At 39.7% G+C, this 19,368-nt stretch overlaps 1 protein-coding gene across 1 annotated transcript in view; it reads right to left on the minus strand.

Annotated features, from left to right (window-relative positions):
• The window catches only part of ankhb (ANKH inorganic pyrophosphate transport regulator b), a 44,917-nt gene that overhangs the window by 3,780 nt on the left and 21,769 nt on the right, over nucleotides 1-19,368 (minus strand). The window contains exons 7-8 of the mRNA XM_055201898.2: nucleotides 3,878-3,970; nucleotides 1,640-1,732 (exon numbers count right to left, since the gene is read on the minus strand). Coding sequence (XP_055057873.1) covers nucleotides 1,640-1,732; nucleotides 3,878-3,970 — 186 coding nt within the window. The remainder of the gene's footprint in view (nucleotides 1-1,639; nucleotides 1,733-3,877; nucleotides 3,971-19,368) is intronic.

Here is a 19,368-nt window from a genome sequence, read left to right on the forward strand (position 1 = left end):
AACTCATGGGCAGTTCAATCGACAACACAAACCAACCATCAGTCAAGTCCTTAGAGAAAAGGCATCCAATACTAAGAAAAATGTCTAAACAGAAACTACATAAAATCTAAAGAAATTTCAGTACCCCTCCATAGCAAAGCATTCATGGAGCATTTAATCTGGACAGAACCGTTTTAAGGAACAGCTACTTTATAAGTGTCACACACTAATATGGTCAATATTCTCTGGACAGATCACTGAGAATCAAGTGAAAATACAGCATGATAACATGATGACTGTAGTGTAATACTACACATGTTTTAATCTAGGTCAGAAGAGAAGATCTGACCCTGTTGGTACAAAGACAGAGCATTAATAAATCATTTAGCCTGACTTAGGCTGAGTTTGGGTTTGGCTTGAGCTTACAGATATCAGTATATCAGTAGTTAGACAACAGCCCTGTGGATTTTGTCTATGTATTTTGAAATGTTCCTCAAGTAGTGGAAAATGAGGAAATAAGTAGTAAAATACATTAACAGCTATAAAATTAATGCAGGTTGAATGGGTAAAATAATCTGGATTTGGGCAAATTTGATGAGAAATGTCGAAATTATGATTTCATATTGTAATCTTCAGTAATATTGACTTTTGATTGCAGATTTGGGATTTCTGAACTCAGTTTGTGACATTGAGAGAATGGGAGAATTTCCAATTTGAAAAAAGCTTTAACCCTGCATTACAATTGAACCATAATTTGCCCGTATGTGTGTCAAATACAACGTAAAAAAAGTTATCCTGTTTTCAGTTATATCTGACACGTGATCATTGATGTCTAGGAGAAATAATTAAGATTATTAATTGTAAGGTTTTAAGGAATATATTATTAAAAGGTATCTCATCTGTACTTTTTTTATATAGAAAGACAAACACACACACTAAAGCACCATGTTGATTATTTTTAAAGGGGTCATAGTGTGAAAATCTGACTTTTTCCATGTTTAAGTGCTATAATTGAGTCCCCAGTGTTTCTATTAACCTAGAAAATGTAAAAAAAAGATCAAGTAACTTAGTTAGTTCTCTGCAAGCATGTGAAAAATTAGGTCGTTCTGTGAGGTAGGTAGCAAGGCCAATTACAATTGGGGACACCAAAGACTTATTTTACACCTTTATAAAAAAAATCTCATAATATGACCCCTTTAAAAGATTTTGAAGGAAGTTTGTCCTTTGATTTAATTCATCTAAACCAGTGGTTCTCAAACTGGGGTCCGGGGCCCCCAGGGGCCACAAGATGGTGCCAGGGGGGCCCCAGTTTTATGACATTTTATAAAATACACTCATTTATCATGAATTCTGTGTAATTAAACCTAAAAAAAATAAGGCTACTAACCAACAGCACTACTTTGTATAACTTAATATGTTTTGTTTAATTAAAATGTTAAATTTTAGAACATTTTTTGTCAAAAATTTTCTTTGGGGGGGCCGCGAAGGAATGCACCGAACACAAGGGGGGCCGCCCGCGGAAAAAGTTTGAGAACCACTGATTTAAACGATTATTGCATTTAGAATAGTATTGGTCTTAAAAATTTTGTCAACCAAATTTACAAAAAATAAAGCAGACAGAAGAACTGAAATTGAGTATGTACTATGTACATAAACTTACTGTTATAGAAAGAGCCAAACAAACAAAAGTGAAGCGCTTGATGTGGGACTTTGTCACAATTGTACCACTGTTGGTCAACTTGTTGCTTGGGTTCTGAAACATGAAACAAAGAAAAAGGAAAGATAAGAAGAAAACAGTGTAAACGTTATACTAAAAATAAAATAAAAAACATGTTAGTAATTAATATATACACACATACTAACATGTTTATATATATGAAGAGTTTGGTTCCAAAACGCAATAAATCCATTTTGACAAATTTCGGTAAAAACGTGTTTTCTATACCAAGAAAGTGACAAGATGAAAACCACTATTTTTTGTTACAAACTTTCACATAGCATCTTTAGGTTATAAAAACATAAAACATTTAAATCCCTAACTTGATTTTCAAAGATTTATTATAAAAACTCATTCTTTTTTCCACAAAATGCAATAAATCCATGACAGTGTTTTATTTCAAAATGCTATCAATCTATTAAATCAATGTATAAATGTGCATTCATCTTTACCATTTTGCATTTATTTAGTTGACTAGTGGTATACAATGATTAAAAAATAAACATTAATGGCATTAATCAAAACACTTACTTTGTCATATTAAGAACACTGTCATTGCTGCGGTTATACTTGATGTCGTCTCTTTACATTTTCACAGCGATCAGCTGTAAAATGTTTTGGTCCCGCTCGATTTTCGTTGACTTTGAGTAAAATAATGTAAAGTTTTCATAAGAACCTACTGGGGTCAAAGTGTTAGCATGAGAAGCTTGATGCTGTCTAAAGAACAAGCAACCGTCTCCTGAGTGCCTCTCGCGTAAATTATTAGATGTTGATGGCTTACGTTTCTTTCCCGTCACAGAAACCCATCACAGGTTTAGCAATGCAATTAAAGTATTATTTTGTTTTGTTTGTTGATCACGAAGAACAAAGTAGATGAGGAAAACTAGGAGTCCGTGGACTCAGCGCGTCCGCCATTGTTTGTTTACATTGCGTGACTGGTGTGCTGTAATTTCAGGAATGGATTTATTGCGTTCTGTAAAAAAAGGAGGTGTGGCGTTTGTCGCATTTTGGGAAAAAAGGGAGAAAAGACGACAGAATATCACGGCGGGTATTGGATTTTGCGTAAAATTAAGAATTTACTTTTAACTACTGACCTGATATAATACTGATTTTGGCGTTTATCACATTTTGGAACCAAATTCTTCATATATCTCAATGTTTTCAGAGTAAAAGTTATACTAAAAATAAAATAAAAAACATGTTAGTAATATATAAATATAAATATAAATATAAATATAAATATAAATAAATATATATCTCAATGTTTTCTACAAAGTGTGATACATTTTTACATGCAAGTCAAAGCCTCGTGTGAGATGTCAGCCACTTTTATTAAAACCGCTTATGATGAAAATTAAATGTAAAAACAGTGTTTCCTTCCCTGTTTGAAAACATACAGCTGCAAAACATGTGAGCTGGTTGGAAAGCTTAAGTTATCAAAACTCAATATACCACCCAGCCAGAGATCATCCCCACACTTCCTGTAGATTCACTAAATATGGGTCCTGTAGTTAGTAAATCCATAAATAACACTGCACCACAGCATCAGTTTTAATTACAGTCTTTGGGACTCTAGCTGAAAGTTTGTTTCCATGAGCCCACTCTGTTTACCCCCAAATTAATTTTCTCATCCCTAAAAATTATGTGACAGGCAGTCTGGAATACATAAATGGCGAAAATGACTCTTCTTTCCATGGGTTTTGGACAGGATATCGGGAAGAGAAGATGCAGAGGAGTAATTAGAATGATTTAGGGGCGGTTTCCCGTACAGGGCTTATCCTAGTCCCAGTAAGGTTTGTTTGTAAAAATAGCCTAATTTAACTAAGGCCTAGTCCTGGATTAATCTAAACCCTGTCCGGGACACCACCCCATAATTATATATGCAAAGGATGATTAACATTTGACTCTCTGTGGTGCAGTTTCCCAGATAGGGCGTAAGACTAGTCCCAGACTAAAATGCATGTTTGAGCTGTCTTAACTAAAAACAGATTGCACTGACCTATCTTAGAATATATATCAATGCCACTGTTCATCACAAGATGCACAGCAGCAACGTGCTTTCATGAGGTTTGTTTGTAAAACTTAAAAGTCCTAAAAAACATAGAAAGCCTAGTACTGGCTTAATCTAAACTCCAGGAACCACCCTTTGTGTTTAAGTTAGTTTATAACAGCAACACTTGCCTTATCAAATGCAGGGTAAACAGCTCTGAGTTCAGTTAGCCAACCATACGGCATATGACCCACTGGATATGTAGCCGTGAGAACCGCAACAGCCTGGAAAACAGCATAACAGCAAGATTAAAGTCATATCATCTGAAGTAAAAAACAGCAACAAAAAAGTTGATTCAAAATGTTATGCATGGTTTAGGAACATAATCCACTTGTTAAGTCTGAAGTCATGCATAACTTTTGGGGCTCTCTCAAAAGCAATAGGGAAATCACACTATTATACACTCGTATCATAAAGCAAAACTATCAAAAACACCTGATCCAAAAAATTTTCTCCATAACAAAATCTGAGATGACAAGACATGTACATGGATTTTCATGAATTATTAATATATTGCTGTCAGTGTTTCTGTGAGCCTGGAGACTGCAGTGTACACTGAGTTTATAATTTTTTTCACAGAAATGTGTGATCTGACTAAATAGTGCTCATGAACGGCTGTTTAAAGCAACACTGGCGCACTCATATTATCCAAACCAAACCATGTTCCAGCGCGATTGTCACCCCTCCCCACTCCCCCAGATGCACGCACTCACACTGTACTGTACTATCGTTCTGAGTCCGGGTGCGCTTTCGTCATTGAGATGCGATTATTTTGAAAAAAGCAGGAAGTAAAGCTCTCTCTTAACACTGGAACCCACCGTAATGATAAGTCTGTGTTTTTTATTCGGAGTCGTTTGGTGCGCGATTACAGACAGCCCTCTCACATGTCATCATATTGCTTAGTTGATCTGTCACGTGTGCAGCTCGGACATTCACGTAACCCTGCTGCTCGCATCAAAAGGTTTTTACGGAGGCAGATAAAGGTGAGTGGTCGTGCAACTGATGTCTTCACCTTTTGAATCGCGCTCAGGCGCGATTGCGCTCACATCACAGCCTTCCGCGCCTGAGCCCAAGTGAACCGTGCTCCGGCCCACCTCTGCAACCCAGCCGCTGCGCGATTAACCAATCCGCGCCCGGGCGCGTAACAGAGCGATCACACTAGTCAAACAAACCAGGCTTTGGGGGTCAAACGTGCCCGAGCGTGGTTTGTTTTGGATAGTGTGAGTGCGCCCTTAGGGAGAGTTTTTGCTCTTTGCTCCCCCTACAATTTGGAAGCGGAAATGTTCATTACCACTGTCGTAAATAATTTAGCCTACGGCAGCAAAGCTGGCTCTGATTGGATTGTAGGTCTACCGTAAAGCAAGTTTTTGTAGTTTTTACTCGAACTACAGGGCCGCGACCCGACATTTGGAAACTTCTTTAGTGTGGTTTTGGCCGATAGAGGGCTGCAAAGCGAATGTAAAAGTGCCGTTCACCCTGTTTCTAGTGGATGAACGACTGAAACTTTTTTGGAAACGTTATTTTAAGGTAAAAAAACTCTTTAGTGTTGCTTTAAATAATATCCTCTATTGAAATTAGTAGAAGCTGTGACCCAGAAACAGTATTCCTTATGTTATGACTTAACAAACGGATAAAGGAACAAGCAAATGTCCTGCAAAGACAAAATAGTTTGAGTATAACTTGATTATCTGAGCTATACAAATATGCTGAGTTATACAAATTGAATGCATTATTACATACAGACACACAATATCCAATCTCTGTAGGGCTGATGAAAAAGTGTTTATAAAGTGTTGCCCAAAAATGTATATAGATATTGTAGATTCATAACTAGATAGAAAAGTTTGTTGACAAACTTTATGTTGGCTTGACAAAGCCTGGCCTGAACGTTGAAAACGGTTTGACAGAAGTTTAGTTTAGTAGGCTATCTGGCTGTTAGTATGTTTAAGTATGAAGCTAGTCTGATTTAGCATGAAGCTAGCATGATTAGCCTGAAGCTAGCATGAAGCTAACATGATTAGCATGAAGCTAGCATCAAGTTAGCATGATTAGCATGAAGCTAGCATGATGTTAACATGAAATAGCATGAAGCTAGCATGATGCTAACATGAATTAGCATGAAGCTAGCATGAAGCTAACATGATTAGCATGAAGCTAGCATCAAGTTAGCATGATTAGCATGAAGCTAGCATGATGCTAACATGAATTAGCATGAAGTTAGCATGATGCTAACATGAATTAACATGAAGCTAGCATGATGCTAACATGAATTAGCATGATGCTAACATGAATTAGCATGATGCTAACATGAATTAGCATGAAGCTAGCATGATGCTAACATGAATTAACATGAAGTTAGCATGATGCTAACATGAATTAGCATGAAGCTAGCATGATGCTAACACGAATTAGCATGAAGCTAGCATGATGCTAACATGAAATAGCATGAAGCTAGCATGATGCTAACATGAATTAGCATGAAGCTAGCATGAAGCTAACATGATTAGCATGAAGCTAGCATCAAGTTAGCATGAAGTTAGCATGAAGCTAGCATGATGCTAACATGAATTAGCATGAAGCTAGCATGATGCTAACATGAATTAGCATTAAGCTAGCATGATGTTTACATGAATTAGCATTAAGCTAGCATGATGTTTACATGAATTAGCCTGAAGCTAGCATGATGCTAACATGAATTAGCATGAAGTTAGCATGATGCTAACATGAATTAGCATGAAGCTAGCATGATGCTAACATGAATTAGCATGAAGCTAGAATGATGCTAACATGAATTAGCATGAAGCTAGCATGATGCTAACATGAAATAGCATGAAGCTAGCATGATGCTAACATGAATTAGCATGAAGCTAGCATGAAGCTAACATGATTAGCATGAAGCTAACATCAAGTTAGCATGATTAGCATGAAGCTAGCATGATGCTAACATGAAGCTAGCATGATGCTAGCATGCATCAGCATGAAGCGAGCATGAAGCTAACATGAATTAGCATGTAGTTTTCAAGTAGCTAGCATGATGCTAGCATGATGCTAACATGAATTAGCATGAAGCTAGCATGATGCTAACATGAATTAGCATGAAGCTAGCATGATGTTAACATGAATTAGCATTAAGCTAGCATAATGCTAACATGAATTAGCATGAAGCTAGCATGATGTTAACATGAATTAGCATTAAGCTAGCATGATGCTAACATGAATTAGCATGAAGCTAGCATGAAGCTAACATGAATTAGCATAAAGCTAGCATGATGCTAACATTAATTAGCATGAAGCCAGCATGATGCTAACATTAATTAGCATGAAGCTAGCATGATGTTAACATGAATTAGCTTGAAGCTAGCATGATGCTAACATGAATTAGCATGAAGCTAGCATGATGCTAACATGAATAAGCATGAAGTTAGCAAGATTTATTATGAAATTAGCATAAAGCTAGCATGAAACTAGCATGAAGCTAGTATGACTTAGCTTGAAGCTAGCATGAAGCTAACATGACCAAAAGACCCAACCCCCATGTCTCTATGATGTTCGGATCCAGAGATATAAGGCTTTGTTTATTATGTTGCTAGGGTGCTCATATTTGGTTGCTAGGGGCGTGGCTTAATAGCTCAATAAGAATCCTTAGAGACTGATTGGATGCCTGAGTAAAATGAGCCCACCCCCATGTCTCTGTGACACTGTGCTGCAAAGATATCCATCTGGGCATTTTATAATGGCAGTCTATGAAAGATGTTGCTAGGGTGCCCAAGAATGGTTGCTAGGGGCGTGGCTTAATTGCTATGGGATGATCCAGAGAGACTGATTGGATGCCTGAGTAAAATGAGCCCACCCCCATGTCTCTATGACACTGTAAAGCGAAGATATTCCATCTGGAACGTTTTTATTCCCTTATATGGGCGTGTTTCCTGCCCCGTTATAAGTCAATGGGGAATTTTGGGGGCCTCCTACACCCCAGGGGTGAAACTTACACCCCAATGTGAGGTATGTTCTCACAGTGCCTGTCAGCCTCCTTAAATATGGTAAGCCACAAGTTTCTACAAATTTCTTACTCGGAGCTATGACCTGTCAAAGTTTGTCGCAATGTTAAGTAAATGGGACTTTTCGGAAGTTTGATGTCCCGTTTTAGGAATTCTGTAAGTCGGATCCCGTCAAAAAGATATAGCACACTTCTTTAGACCAGTCAGAATGTCCGTGGAAAATTTCGTGGATGTAGCTTGAAAGCTGTCGGACGAGTTAGCCGCAGAAATTTTAGTCTCAGAAGAAGAAGAAGAAGAAGAAGAAGAAGAACTAGATAGAAAAGTTTGTTGACAAACTTTATGTTGGCTTGACAAAGCCTGGCCTGAACGTTTAAAACGGTTTGACAGAAGTTTAGTTTAGTAGGCTATCTGGCTGTTAGTATGTTTAAGTATGAAGCTAGCCTGATTTAGCATGAAGCTAGCATGATTAGCCTGAAGCTAGCATGAAGCTAACATGATTAGCATGAAGCTAGCATCAAGTTAGCATGATTAGCATGAAGCTAGCATGATGCTAACATGAATTAGCATGAAGCTAGCATGATGCTAACATGAATTAGCATGAAGCTAGCATGATGCTAACATGATTTAGCATTAAACTAGCATGATGCTAACATGAATTAGCATAAAGCTAGCATGATGCTAACATGAATTAGCATGAAGCTAGCATGATGCTTACATGAATTAGCATGAAGCTAGCATGATGCTAACATGATTTAGCATGAAGCTAGCATGAAGCTAACATGATTAGCATGAAGCTAGCATCAAGTTAGCATGATTAGCATGAAGCTAGCATGATGCTAACATGAATTAGCATGAAGCTAGCATGATGCTAACATGAATTAGCATGAAGCTAGCATGATGTTAACATGAATTAGCATGAAGCTAGCATGATGCTAACATGAATTAGCATGAAGCTAGCATGATGCTAACATGAATTAGCATAAAGCTAACATGAATTAACATGAAGTTAGCATGATGCTAACATGAATTAGCATGAAGCTAGCATGAAGCTAACACGAATTAGCATGAAGCTAGCATAAAGCTAACATGAATTAGCATGAAGCTAACATGATGCTAACATGAATTAGCATAAAGCTAACATGAATTAGCATGATGCTAACATGAATTAGCATGAACCTAGCATGATGCTAACATGAATTAGCATGAAGCTAGCATGAAGCTAACACGAATTAGCATGAAGCTAGCATGATGCTAACATGAATTAGCATGAAGCTAGCATGATGCTAACATGAATTAGCATGAAGTTAGCATGAAGCTAGCATGATGCTAACATGAATTAGCATGAAGCTAGCATGATGCTAACATGAATTAGCATGAAGCTAGCATGATGCTAACATGAATTAGCATGAAGCTAGCATGATGCTAACATGAATTAGCATGAAGCTAGCATGAAGCTAACATGAATTAGCATGAAGCTAGCATGATGCTAACATGAATTAGCATGAAGCTAGCATGATGCTAACATGAATTAGCATGAAGCTAGCATGATGCTAACATGAATTAGCATGAAGCTAGCATGATGCTAACATGTATAAGCATGAAGTTAGCAAGATTTATTATGAAATTAGCATAAAGCTAGCATGAAACTAGCATGAAGCTAGTATGACTTAGCTTGAAGCTAACATGACCAAAAGACCCAACCCCCATGTCTCTATGATGTTCGGATCCAGAGATATAAGGCTTTGTTTATTATGTTGCTAGGGTGCTCATATTTGGTTGCTAGGGGCGTGGCTTAATAGCTCAATAAGAATCCTTAGAGACTGATTGGATGCCTGAGTAAAATGAGCCCACCCCCATGTCTCTGTGACACTGTGCTGCAAAGATATCCATCTGGGCATTTTATAATGGCAGTCTATGGGAGATGTTGCTAGGGTGCCCAAAAATGGTTGCTAGGGGCGTGGCTTAATTGCTATGGGATGATCCAGAGAGACTGATTGGATGCCTGAGTAAAATGAGCCCACCCCCATGTCTCTATGACACTGTAAAGCGAAGATATTCCATCTGGAACGTTTTTATTCCCTTATATGGGCGTGTTTCCTGCCCCGTTATAAGTCAATGGGGAATTTTGGGGGCCTCCTACACCCCAGGGGTGAAACTTACACCCCAATGTGAGGTATGTTCTCACAGTGCCTGTCAGCCTCCTTAAATATGGTAAGCCACAAGTTTCTACAAATTTCTCACTCGGAGCTATGACCTGTCAAAGTTTGTCGCAATGTTAAGTAAATGGGACTTTTCTGAAGTTTTATGTCCCGTTTTAGGAATTCTGTAAGTCGGATCCCGTCAAAAAGATATAGCACACTTCTTTAGACCAGTCAGAATGTCCGTGGAAAATTTCGTGGATGTAGCTTGAAAGCTGTCGGACGAGTTAGCCGCAGAAATTTTAGTCTCAGAAGAAGAAGAAGAAGAAGAAGAAGAAGAATAACTAGATAGAAAAGTTTGTTGACAAACTTTATGTTGGCTTGACAAAGCCTGGCCTGAACGTTTAAAACGGTTTGACAGAAGTTTAGTTTAGTAGGCTATCTGGCTGTTAGTATGTTTAAGTATGAAGCTAGTCTGATTTAGCATGAAGCTAGCATGATTAGCCTGAAGCTAGCATGAAGCTAACATGATTAGCATGAAGCTAGCATCAAGTTAGCATGATTAGCATGAAGCTAGCATGATGTTAACATGAAATAGCATGAAGCTAGCATGATGCTAACATGAATTAGCATGAAGCTAGCATGAAGCTAACATGATTAGCATGAAGCTAGCATCAAGTTAGCATGATTAGCATGAAGCTAGCATGATGCTAACATGAATTAGCATGAAGTTAGCATGATGCTAACATGAATTAACATGAAGCTAGCATGATGCTAACATGAATTAGCATGATGCTAACATGAATTAGCATGATGCTAACATGAATTAGCATGAAGCTAGCATGATGCTAACATGAATTAACATGAAGTTAGCATGATGCTAACATGAATTAGCATGAAGCTAGCATGATGCTAACACGAATTAGCATGAAGCTAGCATGATGCTAACATGAAATAGCATGAAGCTAGCATGATGCTAACATGAATTAGCATGAAGCTAGCATGAAGCTAACATGATTAGCATGAAGCTAGCATCAAGTTAGCATGAAGTTAGCATGAAGCTAGCATGATGCTAACATGAATTAGCATGAAGCTAGCATGATGCTAACATGAATTAGCATTAAGCTAGCATGATGTTTACATGAATTAGCATTAAGCTAGCATGATGTTTACATGAATTAGCCTGAAGCTAGCATGATGCTAACATGAATTAGCATGAAGTTAGCATGATGCTAACATGAATTAGCATGAAGCTAGCATGATGCTAACATGAATTAGCATGAAGCTAGAATGATGCTAACATGAATTAGCATGAAGCTAGCATGATGCTAACATGAAATAGCATGAAGCTAGCATGATGCTAACATGAATTAGCATGAAGCTAGCATGAAGCTAACATGATTAGCATGAAGCTAACATCAAGTTAGCATGATTAGCATGAAGCTAGCATGATGCTAACATGAAGCTAGCATGATGCTAGCATGAATTAGCATGAAGCTAGCATGATGCTAACATGAATTAGCATGAAGTTAGCATGAAGCTAGCATGATGCTAGCATGATGCTAACATGAATTAGCATGAAGCTAACATGATGCTAACATGAATTAGCATGAAGCTAGCATGATGTTAACATGAATTAGCATTAAGCTAGCATAATGCTAACATGAATTAGCATGAAGCTAGCATGATGTTAACATGAATTAGCATTAAGCTAGCATGATGCTAACATGAATTAGCATGAAGCCAGCATGAAGCTAACATGAATTAGCATAAAGCTAGCATGATGCTAACATTAATTAGCATGAAGCCAGCATGATGCTAACATTAATTAGCATGAAGCTAGCATGATGTTAACATGAATTAGCTTGAAGCTAGCATGATGCTAACATGAATCAGCACGAAGCCAGCATGATGCTAACATGAATAAGCATGAAGTTAGCAAGATTTATTATGAAATTAGCATAAAGCTAGCATGAAACTAGCATGAAGCTAGTATGACTTAGCTTGAAGCTAGCATGAAGCTAACATGACCAAAAGACCCAACCCCCATGTCTCTATGATGTTCGGATCCAGAGATATAAGGCTTTGTTTATTATGTTGCTAGGGTGCTCATATTTGGTTGCTAGGGGCGTGGCTTAATAGCTCAATAAGAATCCTTAGAGACTGATTGGATGCCTGAGTAAAATGAGCCCACCCCCATGTCTCTGTGACACTGTGCTGCAAAGATATCCATCTGGGCATTTTATAATGGCAGTCTATGAAAGATGTTGCTAGGGTGCCCAAAAATGGTTGCTAGGGGCGTGGCTTAATTGCTATGGGATGATCCAGAGAGACTGATTGGATGCCTGAGTAAAATGAGCCCACCCCCATGTCTCTATGACACTGTAAAGCGAAGATATTCCATCTGGAACGTTTTTATTCCCTTATATGGGCGTGTTTCCTGCCCCGTTATAAGTCAATGGGGAATTTTGGGGGCCTCCTACACCCCAGGGGTGAAACTTACACCCCAATGTGAGGTATGTTCTCACAGTGCCTGTCAGCCTCCTTAAATATGGTAAGCCACAAGTTTCTACAAATTTCTTACTCGGAGCTATGACCTGTCAAAGTTTGTCGCAATGTTAAGTAAATGGGACTTTTCGGAAGTTTGATGTCCCGTTTTAGGAATTCTGTAAGTCGGATCCCGTCAAAAAGATATAGCACACTTCTTTAGACCAGTCAGAATGTCCGTGGAAAATTTCGTGGATGTAGCTTGAAAGCTGTCGGACGAGTTAGCCGCAGAAATTTTAGTCTCAGAAGAAGAAGAAGAAGAAGAAGAAGAAGAAGAAGAATAACTAGATAGGTACATTTCCTGAAGAAAATGTGAAGTGGTGCTTGCCGTGGCAAAATTCTGGGGGCAATGTATGATTATACTCCGAGTCACGAGTCAAACGGTCCAACCCCCGTGTCTCTACGATGTTCTGATGTGGAGATATAAGGCTTTGTTTATTGAAGGTAGTATGATTAGCATGATGTTAGCATAATTAACGTGAAGGTAGTATGATGTTAACATGATTAGCATGAAGCTAGCATAAAGCGAACATCATTAGCATGAAGCTAACATGATGTTAATATGATTAGCATGAAGTTAGCATGATGTTAGCATGATTATCAGGAAGTTGGCATGATGATAGCATGATTAGCATGAAGTTAGCATGAAGTTAGCATGAAGCTAGCATGATGTTAACATGAGTAGCATGAAGCTAGCATGAAGCTAACATGATTAGCATGAAGTTAGCATGAAGCTAGCATTAAGCTAGCATGATTAGCATGAAGCTAGCATGATTAGCATGAAGCTAGCATGATTAGCATGATGTTAGCATGATTAGCATGATTAGCATGATGTTAGCATGATTAGCATGAAGTTAGCATGAAGCTAGCATGATGTTAACATGATTAACATGAAGCTAGCATGAAGCTAACATGATTAGCATAAAGTTAGCATGATTAGCATGAAGCTAGCATGATGTTAGCATGATGTTAGCATGATTAGCATGAAGTTAGCATGAAGCTAGCATGAGGCTAGCATGATTAGCATGAAGCTAACATGATTAGCATGAAGTTAGCATGATGTTAGCATGATTATCAGGAAGTTGGCATGATGTTAGCATGATTAGCATGAAGTTAGCATGAAGCTAGCATGATGTTAACATGATTAGCATGAAGCTAGCATGAAGCTAACATGATTACCATGAAGTTAGCATGAAGCTAGCATTAAGCTAGCATGATTAGCATGAAGCTAGCATGAAGCTAGCATGATTAGCATGAAGCTAGCATGATTAGCATGATGTTAGCATGATTAGCATGATGTTAGCATGATTAGCATGAAGCTAGCATGAAGCTAGCATGATTAGCATGAAGCTAGCATGAAGCTAACATGATTAGCATGAAGTTAGCATGATTAGCATGAAGCTAGCATGATGTTAGCATGATGTTCGCATGATTAACATGATGTTAGCATGATTAGCATGAAGTTAGCATGAAGCTAGCATGATGTTAACATAATTAGCATGAAGCTAGCATGAAGTTAACATGATTAGCATGAAGTTAGCATGATTAGCATGAAGCTAGCATGATGTTAGCATGATGTTAGCATGATGTTAGCATGATTAGCATGATGTTAGCATGATTAGCATGAAGTTAGCATGAAGCTAGCATGAGGCTAGCATGATTAGCATGAAGCTAGCATGATGTTAGCATGATTATCAGGAAGTTGGCATGATGTTAGCATGATTAGCATGAAGTTAGCATGAAGCTAGCATGATGTTAACATGATTAGCATGAAGCTAGCATGAAGCTAACATGATTACCATGAAGTTAGCTTGAAGCTAGCATTAAGCTAACATGATTAGCATGAAGCTAGCATGAAGCTAGGATGATTAGCATGAAGCTAGCATGATTAGCATGATGTTAGCATGATTAGCATGATGTTAGCATGATTAGCATGAAGTTAGCATGAAGCTAGCATGAAGCTAACATGATTAGCATGAAGTTAGCATGATTAGCATGAAGCTAGCATGATGTTAGCATGATGTTAGCATGATTAACATGATGTTAGCATGAAGCTAACATGAAGCTAGCATGAAGCTAGCATGATTAGCATGAAGCTAGCATGAAGCTAACATGATTAGCATGAGGCTAGCATGATTAGCATCAAGCTAACATGATGTTAGCATGATTAGCATGAAGTTAGCATTATGTTAGAATGATTAGCATAAAGATAGCATGATGTTAGCATGATTAGCATGAAGCTAGCATGATGTTAGCATGATTAGCAAGAAGTTAACATGAAGTTAGCATGAAGCTAGCATGATTTAACGTGAAGTTAGCAAGATTTATTATGAAATTAGCATTAAGCTAGCATGAAACTAGCATTAAGGTAGTATGACTTAGCATTAAGCTAGCATGAAGCTAACATGACCCAAAGACCCAACCCCCATGTCTCTATGATGTTCGGATCCAGAGATATAAGGCTTTGTTTATTATGTTGCTAGGGTGCTCATATTTGGTTGTTAGGGGCGTGGCTTGGGAGTGGCCAATAATGTGGCCAGTTATTACACTCTGAGTCACAAGTAAAATGGTCCAACCACCGTGTCTCTACGATGTTCTGATGCGAAGATATAAGGCTTTGTTTATTGGGTTGCTAGGGTGCTCATATTTGGTTGCTAGGGGCGTGGCTTGGGAGTGGCCAATGATGTGGCCAGTGATTACATTCCGAGTCACAAGTAAAACGGTCCAACCCCTGTGTCTCTACGATGTTCTGATGCCGAGATATAACTGTTTCAATGTTATGTTGCTAGGGTGCTCAAAAGTGGTTGCTAGGGGCGTGGCTTAATACCTCAATAAGGATCCTGAGAGACTGATTGGATGTCTGGGTAAAATGAGCCCACCCCCAAGTCTCTATGACACTGTGCTGCAAAGATATCCATCCTGGCATTTTATAATGGCAGTCTATGGGAGATGTTGCTAGGGTCCCCAAAATTGTTGCTAGGGGCGTGGCTTAATAACTCTGGGAGGATCCTGAGAGACTGATTGGATGCCCAAGTAAAATGAGCCCACCCACGTGTCTCTACGACACTGTAAAGCAAAGATATCCCATCTGGAACGGTTTTATTCCCTTATATGGGCGTGTTTCCTGGCCCATTATAAGTCAATGGGGCACTTTTGGGCACCTCTTACACCCCAGGGGTACAACTTACACCCCATTGTGATCCATGTTCTTACAGAGCCTACCACCCTCTTCAAATGTTGTAACCCACATGTTTCTACAAAATTCTCGAGCGGAGCTATGACCCGTCAAAGTTGGGCGCAATGTTAAGTCAATGGGATTTTTCGGGTGGTTTTTCGCCCCCCTTTCGGAAATCCTGCACCCGATCGCTTATAAAAGTCATAGCACACCTCTCCTCAATAAACCGGTCAATTTGAGCCCTCTTTCGTGTGTCTACGACAAACCGCGCGGGACGAGTTACGCGCCGAAAAAACGTGCAGACATAAGAATAAGATATAATAATAATAACTAGATAGGTACATTTCCTGAAGAAAATGTGAAGTGGTGCTTGCCGTGGCAAAATTCTGGGGACCATATATGATTATACTCCAAGCCAAAGGTAAAACGATCCAACTCTCATGTCTCTACGATGTTCTGATGCGGAGATATAAGGCTTTGTTTACACTGTTGCTAGGGTACTGTATTTGGTTGCTAGGGGGAAAATTGGCATCCACTGGTGATTACCCTCTGATTCACGAGTCAAACGTTCCAACCCCTGTGTCTCTACGATGTTCTGGTGCGGAGATATAAGGCTTTGTTTACTCTGTTGCTAGGGAGCTGTATTTGGTTGCTAGGGGAAAAAATGGCATCCACTAGTGATTACCCTCCGAGTCACAAGTCAAACGGTCCAACCCCCGTGTCTCTACGATGTTCTGATGCGGAGATATAAGGCTTTGTTTACTCTGTTGCTAGGGTACTGTATTTGGTTGCTAAGGAAAAAAATGGCATCCACTAGTGATTACCCGCGGAGTCACGAGTCAAACGGTCCAACCCCTGTGTCTCTACGATGTTCTGATGCGGAGATATAAGGCTTTGTTTACTCTGTTGCTAGGGTACTGTATTTGGTTGCTAGGGAAAAAATTGGCATCCCATTGTGATTACACTCTCAGTCAAGAGTCAAACGGTCCAACCCCCGTGTCTCTATGATGTTCTGATGCGGAGATATAAGGCTTTGTTTACTCTGTTGCTAGGGTACTGTATTTGGTTGCTAGGGAAAAAATTGCATCCACTAGTGATTACCCTCCGAGTCATGAGTCAAACGGTCCAACCCCCGTGTCTCTACGATGTTCTGATGCGGAGATATAAGGCTTTGTTTACTCTGTTGCTAGGGTACTGTATTTGGTTGCTAGGGAAAAAAATGGCATCCCATAATGATTACACTCTGAGTCACGAGTCAAATGGTCCAACCCCCGTGTCTCTACGATGTTCTGATGCGAAGATATAAGGCTTTGTTTACTCTGTTGCTAGGGTACTGTATTTGGTTGCTAGGGAAAAAATTGGCATCCCATAGTGATTACACTCTGAGTCACGAGTCAAACGGTCCAACCCCTGTGTCTCTACGATGTTCTGATGCGGAGATATAAGGCTTTGTTTACTCTGTTGCTAGGGTACTGTATTTGGTTGCTAGGGAAAAAAATGGCATCCCATAGTGATTACTCGCCGAGTCACGAGTCAAACGGTCCAACCCCCGTGTCTCTACGATGTTCTGATGCGGAGATATAAGGCTTTGTTTACTCTGTTGCTAGGGTACTGTATTTGGTTGCTATGGAAAAAAATGGCATCCCACAGTGATTACACTCTAAGTCACGAGTCAAACGGTCCAACCCCCGTGTCTCTACGATGTTCTGATGCGGAGATAAAAGGCTTTGTTTACTCTGTTGCTAGGGTACTGTATTTGGTTGCTAGGGAAAAAATTGGCATCCCATAATGATTACACTCTGAGTCACGAGTCAAACGGTCCAGCCCCCGTGTCTCTACGATGTTCTGATGCGGAGATATAAGGCTTTGTTTACTCTGTTGCTAGGGTACTGTATTTGGTTGCTAGGGAAAAAATTGGCATCCCATAATGATTACACTCCGAGTCACGAGTCAAACAGTCCAACCCTCGTGTCTCTACGATGTTCTGATGCGGAGATATAAGGCTTTGTTTACTCTGTTGCTAGGGTACTGTATTTGGTTGCTAGGGGAAAAAATGGCATCCCATAATGATTTCACTCCGAGTCACGAGTCAAACGGTCCAACCCCCGTGTCTGTACAATGTTCTGATGCGGAGATATAAGGCTTTGTTTACTCTGTTGCTAGGGTACTGTATTTGGTTGCTAGGGAAAAAATGGCATCCCAGAATGATTACACTCCGAGTCACGAGTCAAACGGTCCAACCCCCATGTCTCTACGATGCTCTGATGCGGAGATATAAGGCTTTGTTTACTCTGTTGCTAGGGTACTGTATTTGGTTGCTAGGGAAAAAATGGCATCCCATAGTGATTACCCGCCGATTCACGAGTCAAACGGTCCAACCCCCGTGTCTCTACGATGTTCTGATGCGGAGATATAAGGCTTTGTTTACTCTGTTGCTAGGGTACTGTATTTGGTTGCTAGGGAAAAAATTGGCATCCCATAATGATTACACTTCGAGTCACGAGTCAAATGGTCCAACCCCCGTGTCTCTACGATGTTCTGATGCGGAGATATAAGGCTTTGTTTACTCTGTTGCTAGGGTACTGTATTTGGTTGCTAGGGAAAAAATTGGCATCCCATAATGATTACACTCCGAGTCACGAGTCAAACGGTCCAACCCCCGTGTCTCTACGATGTTCTGATGCGGAGATATAAGGCTTTGTTTACTCTGTTGCTAGGGTACTGTATTTGGTTGCTAGGGAAAAAATTGGCATCCCATAATGATTACACTCTGAGTCACGAGTCAAACGGTCCAACCCCCGTGTCTCTACGATGTTCGTATGTCGAGATATAACTGTTTGAATTTTATGTTGCTAGGGTGCTCAAAAGTGGTTGCTAGGGGCGTGGCTTAATACCTATGTAAGGATCCTGAGAGACTGATTGGATGCCTGAGTAAAATGAGCCCACCCCCATGTCTCTATGACACTGTGTTGCAAAGATATCCATCTGGGCATTTTATAATGGCAATCTATGGGAGATGTTGCTAGGGTGCCCAAAATTGTTGCTAGGGGCGTGGCTTAATAGCTCTGGGATGATCCTGAGAGACTGATTGGATGCCCGAGTGAAATGAGCCCACCCACTTATCTCTACGACACTGTAAAGCAAAGATATCCCATCTGGAACTGTTCTATTCCCTTATATGGGCATGTTTCCTGCCCCATTATAAGTCAATGGGAATTTTCGGGTGCCTCTTACACCCCAGAGGTACAACTTACACCCCAATGTCATGTATGTTCTTACATAGCCTACCACCCTCTTCAAATTTAGTAACCCACATGTTTCTACAAAATCCTCACTCGTACCTATGACCCGTCAAAATTTTTCCAATGGTAAGTCTATGGGATTTTGCCCCATTGACTTTTCATTGGGCATTTTTGGGCACCTCTTACACCCCAGGGGTACAACTTACACCCCATTGTGATTCATGTTGTTACAGAGCCTACCACCCTCTTCAAATGTTGTAACCCACATGTTTCTATAAAATCCTCGAGCGGAGCTATGACTCATCAAAGTTGGGCGCAATGTTAAGTCAATGGGATTTTTCGGGTGGTTTTTCGCCCCCCTTTCGGAAATCTTGCACCCGATCCCTTATAAAAGTCATAGCAGACGTGTCCTCAATAAGCCGGTCATTTTGAGCCCTGTTTCATTGGTCTACGACAAACCGTGTGGGACGAGTTACGCGCCGAAAAAGTGTCCAGATATAAGAATAAATAAAGATATAATAA

The sequence above is a fragment of the Misgurnus anguillicaudatus genome, chromosome 2, assembly GCF_027580225.2.
Source record: "Misgurnus anguillicaudatus chromosome 2, ASM2758022v2, whole genome shotgun sequence".
Lineage (NCBI taxonomy): Eukaryota > Metazoa > Chordata > Actinopteri > Cypriniformes > Cobitidae > Misgurnus > Misgurnus anguillicaudatus.